Source organism: Erithacus rubecula, assembly GCF_903797595.1.
Source record: "Erithacus rubecula genome assembly, contig: SUPER_Z_unloc_1, whole genome shotgun sequence".
NCBI lineage: Eukaryota > Metazoa > Chordata > Aves > Passeriformes > Muscicapidae > Erithacus > Erithacus rubecula.
Genome location: NW_027635590.1, coordinates 551,646 through 566,810, shown reverse-complemented (window position 1 = coordinate 566,810; position 15,165 = coordinate 551,646). Strand labels below are relative to the sequence as shown.

Here is a 15,165-nt window from a genome sequence, read left to right as displayed (position 1 = left end):
TTTGAGGACCAGGACTGAGCAGCTCCTGCTGCTCCTGAACTTTCCTTTACGTGGTGAGCAAACCACTTTCTGTGCCAAGAAATGTTCCAATTGGACAGGCTGGTCCCCTGCTCTCACTCAGCTTTCTTGGGGTTTGCATTCACATCAGTAGCTAGCTGCTCCTTGCCAAGCAGCATGTCAGCTCCCATCCTTCTCTAGCATACTCTCCCTTTTGGGGAAAATATTTATTTTCAATTAGTTTTCAACAGCATATATCTATGCAAAGAAAAGCACCACAATATTTCAAAAGTTGAATCCTGTCCTTCCACAGAGATGCCAATAGAAGGAGAAGTCTGAACCAGGGAACGATGCCTCTGTTTCTGTTTAAAACATTAATCACCAACAGCACAGCAATAAGCTCAACCCTTTAAATCAAAAGAGTTGAAGTTTTGTGACATCTACAAACACAACAGTTTGGCTAGAATCCAGCACAAATCAACTTTATGAACAAGGATTCCTCCTCTGAAGGATACTGGAAGTCCCTTCTGACACTTAAAACCTCTAGAGTGTAGCTCCTAAAAGACTTTCAGACTATGGCTATACAGTAGCAGCTGTGTCCTAAACTTAACCTTCCTGCTGTAGTTTAATCATGCCTTGCAGGAAATGTTTCTTGCTGCAGTCATGATTTTACTTACTTGTAATTTTTCTCTTTAAAGTCACTTTTACCAAGAGTCCATGTAAGTAGGAAACTGGAGTTCATTACTTGAGGAAAGCATGTACAGAAATGCAGAGAATTCCAGATGTGCTACACAACTAAATTGCTGGTCTGCCTGTGCTATTCACTGGGTAAAATCATAAAGCCTGTGTGATACAGCTCAGGTATAAGACAATTGTTTCCTTTTCTCTTTCTAAAACCCTATATAATTATGCAGATTTGTTTTTCACTAAAAGTGCCAGGAATTTCAAGTGGATTTTGGCCACCTTCCATTCCCCATTATTGCACTCATCCAGTGCATTACATAAGAAGATGTAACCATGTCCCATGGTGTTGATTTCCTGGTTCAGCCACTAAATCAAAATTAAACAAATACTGTTACTAATGAGTACTATTATTTTAATTAGAGCCTTTGTACAAGATCAGGCTCTGCCTTTTGAAATTAAAAGACTAGGTAATTAATCTGAAAACTACATTTGAGGTATTTAACTCTACACTGTAAGGATTTTTTTTTTTTTTAATAAAGATATTGTGATCCATTTTAGGTGGATGGTTGAACCCAATTATATAAGAGGTATTTTCAAACCTAAAGGATTATATTATTCTAGGTAAATAATAGTGGACAAGGATCTGGTTTTGGTAATTGTGATTTGGCCATTTCTCAGGCAGGGATGAGTTCCTTCCTTAGGCAATAGACATACGCCTGAATGCCTTTAATGTCTTCATATCCCTGATCTGTTTCATTAAATTGTGTTTTCTGTCCAAAAGCAACCTTATAATTAAGACTAGGAAATCATGCATTAAGAAGTAACTAAGGAGCAAATTCCTCCAAGTCAATACATATTCCTAACTACCACTCTTATCTTTCACTACTATCCTTTGGCTGAAGCCTCCTGAAGATTACACATTTGGTAGTCACGTGGTCCCACATCCAGTGGTACCAAATAAAGCTGTGACTAGAAAGAAATTTATCATGCACTGCTATAGGAAAACCTTTAATAATGCTTCAGGGAAAGTTGCTAGTTTGGGCTTATAGACTTAAAAAAAATCCTCTTCTAATGTAATGTTTAGTTCCTACCAAAATCAGCCGGTTTTTCAGACAGATGGACCCATCCACAGCCCATGTGAAGTCAGACATGGCCAAAAGCCATTGCTCTGGAAAATTTAGGCCAAGCCAGTGAGAAGCTTAACCAGCACATCTTCCTGATTATTCTTTTCTCCTGTCTGCAATATCACCTCCAGAGGTACAAAACTTTTAGGGCCACATGGCACTGTCTACACTTCTCCCCTTCTGCTGTGGTTAATAATTTCTGGTTGTTCTCCATGCCAAAATAATTCCAAAGTGCTGCAAATACTTATTTTCTACCAGCTCTCTCCAAAATAGCACCACTGGTTTTGGATCAAGAGTCTGTATTTTGCTTTAAATGGAGTTTATAGCAGAAAGGGGTGAACATCAGGAAGCTGGTATGTACACCGTGCTTGAAAGGGGAGCATGAGGTTCATAAATACGAGCAACTGGCATGTCCTATGATTAATATCCATGTGATGCTTGACATTTTAGCTGAATGTATCAAATAAAACACAATAAAAATAAAATTATCTCCATCTCCACTTAGAAAATATGCATTCCTCTGTCTTATTTTGTCAAGTTCCTCTGCTTTTTTGAAAATCACAACTTACTTGCTGCTTGGGCTCCATTATGATGGTATTTTCCAGATGTGTCCCCTCCTTGCTGTTCCTTACCATGCCTATGCCATTTCAGTAAGCATGAACACTTTGTACTGTAGTTAAGTACTTCTGCAGCAGATGCTTGAGTTGATTTCTTGCATTTAGTCATACACCAAACGAGACTGGAAATTACTAGGACAAGGAAGCAATGTGGTATTTTGTCACCTTCTGGATTTACAGATTGTTTCAAGTTATGAACATAAGGCATTAGTTGTTTTGACTAGAGAGAAAATTAAATTAATCCCTATTACATTTTTTATCATCTTGCAGTGTGTTCTCAGCAGATATGATCTCTTTACTCTGTCCCTTTTTGAGCTTTTGAAGTGCTTTTCCCCCCTATCCTTTCATGGTCCTGCCTGGTACCTTGTCAGAAGAAAGACCCTGCTCAATCTCTCTTATGAAACAGAAATTCTCATTCAAGGCAACTCTTACAGTTTCATTTCCCATGATTAGTGATGCTTTTTCCAAAGCCATGAGTCTTGGATGCTTTTTCTTTGAAGAATAATACAATCAAACAAAATAAGAGAACTTTTTAAACTCCCACTTCTATTCTTCAGGAGCATATAGAAGGAGAAGAGTTTCAAAGCACAAGTACCACGATCATATGTCAGCTTCTGTATTTCTTTGCTGTCTGTGTACAACAGTAAGTCCTAAAGAGACCCTCTCCTCTATCTTTTAATTATTTTGGTCTCTGCCGTTGCCCTCTGTAGACTGTCACAGCATCTGCCCAGCACTAGGCCTGGTCCCTACAATAGGAGAAAAGAAGGGTGCTTAGAAGCCCCTCTGCTGGTATCTGAGGTTGTCATCAGCCGCCACAGGCATTATTTCTCTCACCTGGACCTTTTCCAGAAGGAGGAGCAGTGAATAGCTCGTTCTGAGCTCACAAGGAACACAAAGCATTCAGCCCTGGATGACTGAAATCACTGGACTTAGAATGGCTCTAACTCAGTTATTCATTTCACATGCAAAACCTGATGTTTTCTGAATGATAGAATAGAACCAGGAACACCAGTGGGAGGCATCCAACATCCAACTTGATCAGTGGGAATACCTGAGCACAACACTTTCTTCATTCCTCTGGTATTTCACAGGAGGCACAACCACTGTAACTGGTTGCAGTGCAGATGCTCTGTCTTTCTTGTGCATGACTATGTTAACAAATCTGAGTTTGTTAAAAATCTGAATAACTGCTGGCATGATAGGGTATGATATGATATGATATGATATGATATGATATGATATGATATGATATGACATGACATGACACATGACATGACATGACATGACATGACATGATATGATATGATATGATATATAATATCACTGTTCAGTGACAAAATCAAGGCAAAACATTCATCTTAGGGATTCTGTTTTGCTTACCCTGTTTCTAATCAGTCCTGGAAATCAATCCAGTTTCACTTCAGCAAAATGTCTTCCAGAACATCTCTAAAATAATCCTAAAATGCTTCTCTAACATCAGACAATGACACAAAACATCCAAAAATGTACTGAATATTCTTCAAATTATGAATTGCACATTGTTGCTATCCTTTTAATACAGGGGACATCAGAATATGCCTACAAAAAATGAGTAACTGTTGTCATTGACATTTTAGAAGACCTTGTGACTATCTGTAGTTTTATTAGGTCCATATTTGATATTATAACAGCACCTGATCATCCTCTGATTGTCCTGGGACAGATGATAACAACTCCTAGATGTTAAAATTGCTGTCTAGATAGAATGTTATATAATGCCTCTGGCAAAAAAAAGGAAGAAAATAAATTGTACAGAGCAAATATTTCATACTTCTTGAAGATCAATCAAGCATCCAAACCAGCTGTTTTATTCGCTAACCTCTGATGAAGAAAGCATGATACAGGTTTTACAGCCTATGAAGAGCATTTAGAAGTGACCAGTACAATATCCTCAGTATTCCTTGAGGAATGTTGCAGGGTAAGTTAGGGATATTGAGAGGCTCCAAACCCAGGTCTTCTGGTGCATTTTTCTGACCTGTGGTATGTACCCAGGGCAGAGAGCAAATGAGCTACTTCCTCTCGAGAATGTCAGTCACTTCCAAGCTTTGCCTCAGAGCAGGTGAATTACTAGCAGCCAGATCCCTGGTCTTTCACATTCAGCATGATCTAGGGTTGCTGTTCCTAACACTTCCCACACTGAAGGTGCAGGGGAGTACAGAACAAACCATTTTTCTCAGTGTAATATAAACCAAATTAGTGAAATACAACATGAAGGGAGTTGTTAAAGATTGTAAGCTGATCTAGTAGCTCGGAATTACAAGTAAGACACAGGGGTGTTTAGTGAGAGTTGTTAAGCATTTTCCTCCTGCAGTTTAAGTAAAAGGTGCTGAGTTTTGTAAAATAAGATTTGCCTTTGCCTCTGACAACAGACATATAGCCGTAGGACTTTGTGGGAGCAATAGCTTCAAAGCACTGAAGGAGTAAATAGGATTCAGGATGATTCCTAAAGCACTGCCAGAAAAGGTCTGGTGGCTAGGGCAAGGCTGTTGCTTGAGAGACCAAATCTCATTACTTGTCTCCCCCATGCCCCACCTCACAGGAGAGCATCTTGTTTCCATGCTCAGCAACATCAGCGGAGACCCAGAAATAGAGTTTGCTAATTCAGGGCAGTGTGGCGGTAGGGTAGAATGAGTGAAGATTGAAGTCCTGTGGCTCCAAGGGACATATTATCAATGAGCATTGTAGCTTGATCCTTTCAACAGCAAGGCTTCTCTGCTCACAGGGCTGCTGGAGAAGGTCGAGTTTTAAGCATAGTCAGAGAGGATGCTAGAGGTGATGTCGCATTCCACTGTGGGGAATTGCGAGGAGTTCTTTTAATAATGGATGCTCAGGAGCGAAATTAAGCCAAACAAGGCAACCAGTGTATCTGAGAACTATTTATTGGTGACAAATAGACAAAATAAAAAGGATTTAGTCTACTAAAGAGGGCTAGAGAAGACAGTGCAAGAGGAAGAAAAATGGGAGGGAGAGGGAGAGGAAGAGGCAAAAGAGAGTGTTACCACTGGAGGTCATAGATGTCCTGAGGCGGGGCTGTGCATTCTGCTGCTTATCAAGGCTCCTGTGGTGACAGGTAGCTGGACACGAGGTGAGGGGGTTCAGGCAGGAGGGCCAGGAGCCTGGACAGGGTCACAACAGGGATCACGGTGGTAGGCTTGTTCAGAGGCAGGTAGGGTTGGATGCAAGGGGCTCAGGCAGGGATGCATGGACCAAGCAGGCAGGGTGCTGGTCAGGGAGGCAGGACAGACATAAGGGTGAGTAAAAGCCAGCAGGAGAGCTAGAAGGTCAGCTGGGGCCAGGCTAAAAGTGTAAGACTCAAGATGCCCCCAGAAAGAGAAAAGGCAAAGAACAGAACAGCCCTCAAAGAGCACCCATGGCTTATGATGCAGCTTCTTTCTATGCCCCGGCTCCTCCCGAAGAGTGCCTGCTGACAGGAGACCACTGGCCCAGTCCAATGTGCCACTGCAGTCCAGTGGTAGAGAAGAGACCTTTTGCCATCTGACTGCAGAGTGTCACTGGGGTACAGTGTCTTCTGTGTTCCCCTGCTGATTGCCCATCCCATGTGAGACATTAACTGGTGGCTGAGAAAAGTGACCCTAGAGGTTTCCTCTTCTTCTGGCTGCCTCCTGGATGTGGCATATGTGCAACCCTTCCCCCACATGCCTCTGACAACCATTGTGGAGGCATAACAAAACTGAATTGACTCCCCACAGGTGAACAGAGACAGCAGCCCTTGTAGCTGTCACCAAGTGATGGGTTTGACTTTGCTGTTGTGAGGGCAAAAGACTGTCAGGAGCAGACTGGAAGATTAGGCTATGTTTTTAAGGAGGTGCATGGAGGATAGCACAGGAGTTTTCCTCATCAGTTCTTCTGCTGCAGTAAGACTACGTTTTCCTGCTGCCAGGAAAGAGAGGATATAAGATTAAACCCTGGAAGAAAAGATCAGAAAATGCTGAGTGAGTAAGGATATAATTTCAGATCCATGAATATTTTGCCTTGTGGACATACCCACTGGGTTCTGAGGCCTTTCCTTCCTTTATAGGGGAATGGTCACTCAGTCTAGACCCAGGTTCTTGTACATCCCTTCCTGGTTCTAGATTGTAAGGACAGGCATATTTTCAATCAAGAAGATGCATGGACATGTGATCTAGCAATTCCTTTGTGATCAATGGCTGTTAGTTCTCCCTTCTCCTATCGCACAAAAGGAAGCAACAGAGCAACAGCCTTTATCCTATCTCCGGCTGGAGATGTGTAATACCAGCAGCTATGCCAGTCATTGCTATATTTTTCCTTCACTTTCACTGTTGTCTCTTCAAGACTGGCAAAATGCAGCCTTAGAGCAGTCCTGGGCGTTTTCAGGACTTTGCAACTTTCTCTCTGAAAACAGCACCACACCTACCTGGTGGGCATAGATGTACCTGCCAGATTTCACAGATATCTAGTACACATTTTACCTCACACATAGGGCTCAAGTACCATGCACTATGTCCTCCATCCTTACTTTCCAACTGAAGACTTCAGTGTACCTTGTACAGGAGCACCCCACTCCTCCCCTCAAAATGCTGATGACGTATCTCCAGCCTCTTCCTTGCCTACCACCAGGCAAAAGTGTAAAATACCTTTCTTTATGGGTCCCTGGCTCCCTCCAGTCTGTTCTGGAGAGAATTGTTTTGTATTTATTAGCGCATCTACACAGCAGTTTACTGACATCTTCTTTCTGGGTTTACAGCATAAAAAAACCTGGGAGCTCCAATTCATCTGCTCATCATTAGCTAGGATCTTGAGTCAGATATTATCAGGTTGTTTCCAAGTTTAACCATGTGACTTATTTTCCAAGGATATGCGAAAAAGCTTAGCTAAAGCCATTTTAAAGGGACCATTTCAGTCCTTTGAAGTCTGGTGGCATCAAAGTGCATAGAGTTTAAGGAAGTTATTTAGTGACTCATGGCAGTAATTAAACCAACAGTATCAACGCTGCTGCATTTCTGTTACGTGGGTCATGTAACAGCTTCCCTGAAACCTGATTTGCTCTACTTCTGCCTGCCTGTTTACTCTCCTCTCTATGAATAAGTGCAATAGAGACCTTTAAATTCATCTCACCCTTGGGACTGTTCTTCTAATCTAGATGCATAATTAATTTTTCATTAAAAACTGTACCTCTTGAAGCAATTGCAGGCTTGTTTTCAGGAAGACCTTAGAACATCATTATTGTAGACAAGCTTTTTGCTCCTGAAGCAGAGGGATTTGGTATTAAGAAACACAGGCAGAACAAAGTTTGCTTTGGAGCTTCGATTGAATTTTTTACTTTTCCTTTGAGCTGCAGGAGGGAGGGCTGGAGGCTGCAAGAGGCTGCAGTCTGGGCAGTGTGATGTGCTGTCCCACATTGCACCATTATGTCAGCCAACAGTAATGCTCCTTGGTATTTTGCCACTGAAACCTTCAAATGTCATTACCCCTGTGGGGAATTCTGCTTTACACTCCAGCGCATCAACTTCACTCCTGGCATGAGGAAGCTGTACTGCCACTTAGGAGATATGGCTTCAAGCCTCAGCTCTGGCTTTCAAGATCTTGGTTTCTTTCCTGCACAGCAGATTTAAATTTAGCAAGGAGTCTGTAGTGTACTTTCATAGGAACTAGAATAAATGGTCTTGAGGGCTAAGAAGAGTAATGAAGAATATGCCTAACCACCTGGGAGCAGTAGTGGGGCAAAGGTGGGGAACTGGTGACTCTTTTTGGAGGGGTCCAGCAGCACCATGAGGACAGCATCTCCCTCCAGCATTTCTGCTGGTACCACAGAAGGCCTAGGACTGGGAATGCTTGTGTTCACTGGGTGTTGTCAGCTCAACTTCTCACTGTCCTGATAACAGGCACAAAGGTGTTCTCTCTGTGAGGCCCGGCACTCCTCCTAAGGGACAAAAACCAAACAATTTTCAACTTTTGTGTGTTCTAGGCTTTTATTCACAGGAGAGAAGGGAGCTGAACAGACAAACACCTCAGATGCTCCAGTGCATCAGAACAGAGAAGAGGGTGTTCAGATGTGATGCAGTGCTTTTCAAATGTAGATCTCAAGGTGTAGCCAAGGAATGTTATGTGCTCCTTGTATTAACCCTCTCCTTAATCAAGTCCTTGTTTTGCTTGCAGCTCAATATTTCGCTAGCATCATGGTCATCGTTGGTCTGTCTGTGGTGGTAACAGTGCTGGTTCTGCAGTTTCACCATCATGACCCCCAAGCAGGGAAGATGCCCAAATGGGTAAGCAGCTTTGGTGATAAATATTCAAGATATTACTAATAAAAAAAGGGGAAATTGTCTAAAAGCTACAGTAAACTTGTGAGAGGCAGAAGTTGTTCTCCATTAATCTGGAGAGTCAGTTGCAAACAGCATAATTGACCTTTATGTTTGCAATTGAAGGGAAAGAAGAAGAATACTAGATGTGCTTTTCCACTAAAAGCGCTTTGTCTTAACTCTTCATTAAAAATAATTCCTCCTATTTGGCCTTTCTTTTCAACCTTATGATGCAGTGTTTGAGTCATGACAAAGTTATCTCATTCAGCACCTACTTTGCAAGCAGACACCAGTACTGACAGAATGTGCTAAATAAACACTAGTCCCTCCTGGGCAGTCTGTCTGCTGTCATCTGATCTGTTCCCAGTGCATTAGCATGTGGTCCCTCTTTTCTCTACAGCAGCAGACTTTGTCAGCCCAGTGAGGTCTGGCACCAATGTCAGCTGGCTTTCAAATGGAATATTTCCTTTAGATTCTCAAGTTTCACAGATAATTATGTTTTTTTCCCCTTTCTCTTTTTCCTTATGGATTTTAAAATAGGCAGGGTGTGCTTGAGTTTACAGAATGAATAGGAACAAAAGCAGAAGCAGATACAGATAGTCACAGTCAACTGTGTGCCACTCTGTTTGTAGGAGTCCAGTTGTACAACATCCCCTGATATCTTGTTCACCACATTTGTCATGCTACACAATTACCCTGACATGCTGGATAATTAAGTATCACATGGTTGCCATTGTCAGCCCAAGTTCAGAACTGCTTTCTAATTCCTCTCTAAAATAAACTGCCGCTTCAATGCAATTTATTTTTTAAAGTCAAATGACAATTAAGGATACTTATAATTATTTCCTAACATGCTGTACAATTTGAAAACATCTTACTTTCAAGGCAGCAGGGAATGTGAATTCTGGATGAACTTTCCTGAGCACACAAATCTGGGAAACATTCTTCAGATGTCTACATGGACAGAGTCTTCAGCAGTGTAACAACCCATTTCACTGCTTTTTGGGAGCCCAGACACAATGGTTCATGTCAGACCTGCTCACAGGCCCTGCAAGTCAGTTCTTGCTCTCTACCAGTCTCTTGTTTTCTTGGCTGGAAACACAGTGTATGGCAATTTCTCATCCAGGAGGAACCTTGTTCAGTGGCCTGACAGCTGAACTGGCATGCATTACAAAACATGCCATCAGGAAGCAAAAACTGTGGAAAGCATTACTGGGAAGTGGATATGATAGACTGTAAAAGTTGTAGACCAGACAAGCTGACAGGGCTGAGGGATCTCAAGAGGAAGAGTGAATGCTAAGTGTGTAGGGAAGAGGCTGATCCCACAAAAGTCTGCAAGACATGGTCAAGACTCAGTTGTTAGAATTCACGTCCTTCTCTATTCTTTTGTCGTTGTTTTGGTATGTTTTGTGTTTTTTCAATTTTGCCTGTCCACCTGTGTCAGGTGTCTCTTAAAGAGACACCTTGGATGATTTTGGCTCAGTTAAAAAAATCTGAAGTGAAGAAGTAACTTAAGAAAGAAGATATTTTTTGCATTACATTTTTCTGCATTTTCAGTACCAGCTGCTGTCCTTGCCATTTACTTACTTCCCATAACATCCTCTTCCTGTCAGAGTCAGGTATCAGTTTATTGCAAACTCTAACCCTGATTAACTGGATATTGTTACAGAATTGTTCTCACCTCCTGCTTAAACGGATGTCTCTGCTGAAGTCAGTTGCAGGGGGAGACATTGGACAACTGGGCATGTGTGGGAGCTTCTGCAGACCCAGAAGATTCAAAATGATGCATTTCCTAAAAACATCTGCTTTCTAAATCATTTACAGTTGAGCAGTTTATTTTCCCTGCCTGTCTCTCAAAGGGCTGTGCTTGCACTTTGCAACAGAAGAGGGAAGAGAGTGCCTATTAGTGTTAATCCTCTCTGTAGGTGTTCACTTTCCTTATTCCACTGCTTAGAATTGTGCCTTCCTTTCTATTAATCTTTGATGTCTTACAAACCTGCCTTTTCCAAGAGAGGAATTTAGATCCAAGGTGTTCAGTCAGGGCATTTGTTGGCTATTCAGTTGAGAAATGAGACCTGCTGGCTGATTGATGCTTTTGATAATGTCTGCTGAGCTAGCATGGAAAAGAACACTAAAGAAGACCCAGTTAAGGAGCTGTTTGGGAGTGGATAACATCAGGTATGGACTACAGTTCAACTGACCTTTCTCTACTGACAATCAAGATTGTTGCATGGGAAAGAGATATGGAGAGACCAAGCACTGAGGGAAGAAGAGGTCTTGTGGGAAAAGGCAAGAGACCTCTGGCTCTTTGTTGTGCCTAAATCAGGTTTGTTATATTTCAGGTTTATCTTCTGATATGCTTCAAACCTGGACATGCACAGTTCTCAGGTGCAGATGTCCCTTATCAAGAGAGCTTTAGTTGGAGACTCTCTGCTCTGGATTAGGCCAAGCAGGTGGCTGTGATGGAAGCTAGCAGTACAACTGGATTATAGCTAGGAGAAGCTCACAGAAGGGTTGTTGACCTCTGAAGATAGCTGCACCTGTGTACTTCCTTCATAGAAATCCATATATGACAATGCAGGTGATAGTATAGATTCATATCATCATACTCACCTGTTTTCCAAAAACATCTATGCTGCATCTGTGTCTGAAATTGATTGGTATGACAAGAACAGATTGATGCCTGAGTGTCTGTTTTTTCAAGGAAATAGGACATTTGAAATCCAGGCTAATTAAAACCTGTAATACTGTCTTCTGGGTATTTATTTTTCTATGGGAAATGGGTTTAACTGTAGTTATAAATGTAATTTCCCTAAGGAATAAAAACTCTTTCTTGAATGCTAAAGCAGCATTCCTATATAAAAGCAATTTTTCACCTCACATTTCTTTTCAGTATTAAGGCAGACATATTAACATTTTTTAATAAGAAAGTTTGTCTGACTTAGTGTTTTGGAATTTCATAGTCCTAGAGAATTTGCTTCTCTCTCTCCTTTGCAACTGACACTGTTGACACATTGCTAGCAATTAAGACCTTTATTTTGTTCCATGTTGTCCAATTTTATCTAAATTAGCAGACTGAGCACATTATAATTAAGTAAGTTCAATTAAAGGCAGAATCAGTTTTTTAGGCTATAACACTCTAGGTTACTATTTTTTTGTTGTGACTATGGAGGAAATAATAAGATACTTAAAGCAAAATAATACAAATAATGGAAAACAGTCTTTCTGGACTGTCATAGTTTAAACCCAGTCAGCACCTGAGTACCCGCAAGAACTACTTGCTCATATCCCAGCTCCCTTCCCTTGTGATGATGAGAAACAGGAAAAAACCTCCAACACATTGTGGGTTGAGAGAAGAGCAGTTTAATAATTGAAACATATAATAATAAGAATAATATTAATTATAGTAATGAATAACAATAATAAAAATAATAATAGCAGCAAGGATGAAAGACAGAGTAATTAAATGCAAGAGAAACAAGTGATGCACAATATAATTGCTCACCACCTGCTGACTGATGAGCAGCAATTGACAGCCTCCAACCAACTTCCCACACTTTACCCTTTTGGAATATCCCTCTGGCTAGTTCAGGTCAGCTGTCCTGGCCATGCTTCCTTGTGGCATTGTGTATGCCTGCTCACTGGCAGAGCATAAGAAACTGGAAAGTCCTTCATTCAGGGTAAGCATTACTTTCCAACAACCAAAACGTCAGTGTTTTATCAGCATTATTCTCGTACTGTATCTAAAATACCATTCTGTACCAGCTACTAGGAAAAAAATTAGCTCTATTCCAGCCAAAACCGTGACAATGATGAAGAACAAGAAATTCACTAGTGAGAAAGAACCACAATGGCTTGCAGAAAATGGTACAGAGCTGTGACCTAGAAGAGCTCTCATTTAAAAATTGTTTAACTGTCTTTCACTGGTCATTTATTTTGGCTATTATTATAAGTGCTCCTATCTGTAGTTATTAATGCTTCCTTCTTTCTGAAATTATGCTTGTCATTACAGCAGAAGCTCAAAAGCTGTATTTTCCCTGTTCCTCTATCTGTACTGTGCAAACACAACAGTCAATTCTTCCTGCAGCCAAAACACCTTTGGAGGCAAAGTAGAGTCCCAAGTCAAATATGACCAAAGTAACAAGAGCAGGATTACGCAGGCAGTCCTTGTGAGTCAGGGCTCAAAAGGGAAACCAGAGGCCACATCTGTTCTCTTCTTGCTGTCAGATTATTTGGCTTACAGTCAGCATGATAAAGTCATCAAAGAGACCTGTCTGCATGGATGGTCCCCCTCAAGCACATTGAAAATGCCCTTTTTATATGCACAACACCTGGAGGATCTTATCATTACAAGATTTTGCTGATTTAATATGCTGCTCTTCACACAAGACGTTACTGAATCCACAACTTTTTTCCTGCCTTTTGCAGTTAACAAAGTTACTAGTAGGAATTGTAGCAGGCTCAAATTTCAGACCAAACATTTGAAGATCAGTTCACTGGAAAAAAAATTCTGGATGCACTCTCCAGAGTTAGTTCCCTTAATGACCTTGACAAGAAACATATGAGGCACAATCTGCTATGTGCATGTTAGAGCATCTTGTGATGCACCAGCACGCAGGGAAATGACAGCAGTTAATAGTGGCACTCAGATTTTGAACTGCTAAATGTAATTGATTTACTCTTTTAAAAAAATGCCTGCTGTATTATGTGGTTGAACTCCTCAAAGGAGTATAAAATAGCTTTCAAAAAAAACCATGAAAACCCAACCAAGGCCTTTTATTTAGATGTAAACAATAGCAGTAGGGATAGGAAATGTTCTAGAATCTGTGGTATAGGGATTTTTTTCAGCAAAATCACATTGGCTCACAAAAGTATTTAACTGTATCTCTGTCCTTACAATCTGAGAAATGTTTGATAGCCATGCCAGCAATTCTGTACTGTCTGCTCAATTGCAGAGATCTGGGAGTATTTGATAAAGATGGGTCTCCAATAATAATTTTGTAAAGTAAGATTTTACATCTCTTCTGCTATATAAGCTAAGTGGGCATTGAACACCCCTATATTCAAGGCAGATTCAATAAGCAGCTATCCTTGGTAAAAAACTAGACCCTCAAAGAAATATTTTGAAAGCAGATAGCTTTCAAATCCTTCAGTATTTCTAAGAGACTGTGCAGACTAACTATAATAGTCGCAAAATGTTTCAAAAACTTTTAAAATGCTGAAGAATCTCCTGTATTTCTGCCATGGTAACTCTCTTTCAGGTCCGTGTCATCCTGCTGAACTGGTGTGCTTGGTTTTTACGAATGAAAAAGCCTGGGGAGAACATAAAGCCCCTCTCTTGCAAATACAGCTATTCCAAGCACCAGCTGAGTGTAAGCAGCCTGGAGGTGAACGTCCTTCCTGGGCACCAGTCCAGCAATGGCAACACCATCTACAGCTACCACGCTGTGGAGAGCCCATGCTGCCCACAGCAGAACGACCTGGGCAGCAAGGGCGCAAAGATGACTTGCCCTTTAGCAGAAGATATCGAGCTTGTGCAGAAGAAAGCTTTAATGGATACCCTACCAGTGATTGTGAAGATCCTGGAGGAAGTTCAGTTCATAGCAATGCGGTTCAAGAAACAAGATGAGGGTGAAGAGATCTGCAGTGAGTGGAAGTTTGCAGCTGCTGTCATAGACAGGTTATGTCTGGTTGCATTTACCCTTTTTGCCATCATTTGCACATTTACAATACTCATGTCTGCTCCAAATTTTATAGAAGCTGTTTCAAAGGATTTTGCATAAGGTTTTCAAAGATGAGCATGGTAATAAAAAAGTGAAAATTGCCAGTAATTTTACTAGACAATTTAACTCAAATAGAGAAGTGTACTTACATGTGCTAACATACACAGAAGGGGATTAAAATAATTTCAGGACATAATTATTCCTGATGTTAGTGATTGTAGTTACTGAATAGTAAATGTATTGAACTCTGTTACTTATTCCATAGACTAGTGCCACAAATACTTATGTCATGATCTGTGATAAGTGATAGACAAAAATTTAATACAGTACAATACTACAATATATTTATTACAACTTAACACTACTATCAATGTCTTACTTTGAATTTGTGAACTTTTGGATATTGTTGATTTAAATTATCATTGAAGACTATAAGTTTTGCATACTTTTGTAGTTTTCAGTATGTCTGTGTTTTATAACTACTGTTTTGTGTGGCTGTGACATGCAATTCTCAGATTTGGATGACATATCTCCACAGTCTCATGATATTGTATTTACGAAAATAAACTGTCATCATATTAGCTCAAGCTAGAACAATGACTGGATTATTTTCTTGGTGAATTTGTTATGAAAGTATCTTTCCCAGAAAATCACTTTTCTTTTCTTTTCTTTTCTTTTCTTTTCTTTTCTTTTCCTTTTT

General features: G+C 40.6%; 1 protein-coding gene across 2 annotated transcripts in view; it reads left to right on the top strand.

Annotated features, from left to right (window-relative positions):
• Positions 1-15,052, top strand: part of LOC306814612 (neuronal acetylcholine receptor subunit alpha-7-like) — a 62,792-nt gene extending 47,740 nt beyond the window's left edge. For both annotated transcript variants that reach the window (XM_079330835.1, XM_079330834.1), the window contains 2 exons: positions 8,600-8,709; positions 14,004-15,052. In XM_079330835.1, the coding sequence (XP_079186961.1) occupies positions 8,600-8,709; positions 14,004-14,525 (632 nt within the window). In that variant the 3' untranslated portion in view covers positions 14,526-15,052. The remainder of the gene's footprint in view (positions 1-8,599; positions 8,710-14,003) is intronic.
• Positions 15,053-15,165: the final 113 nt, after the last annotated feature.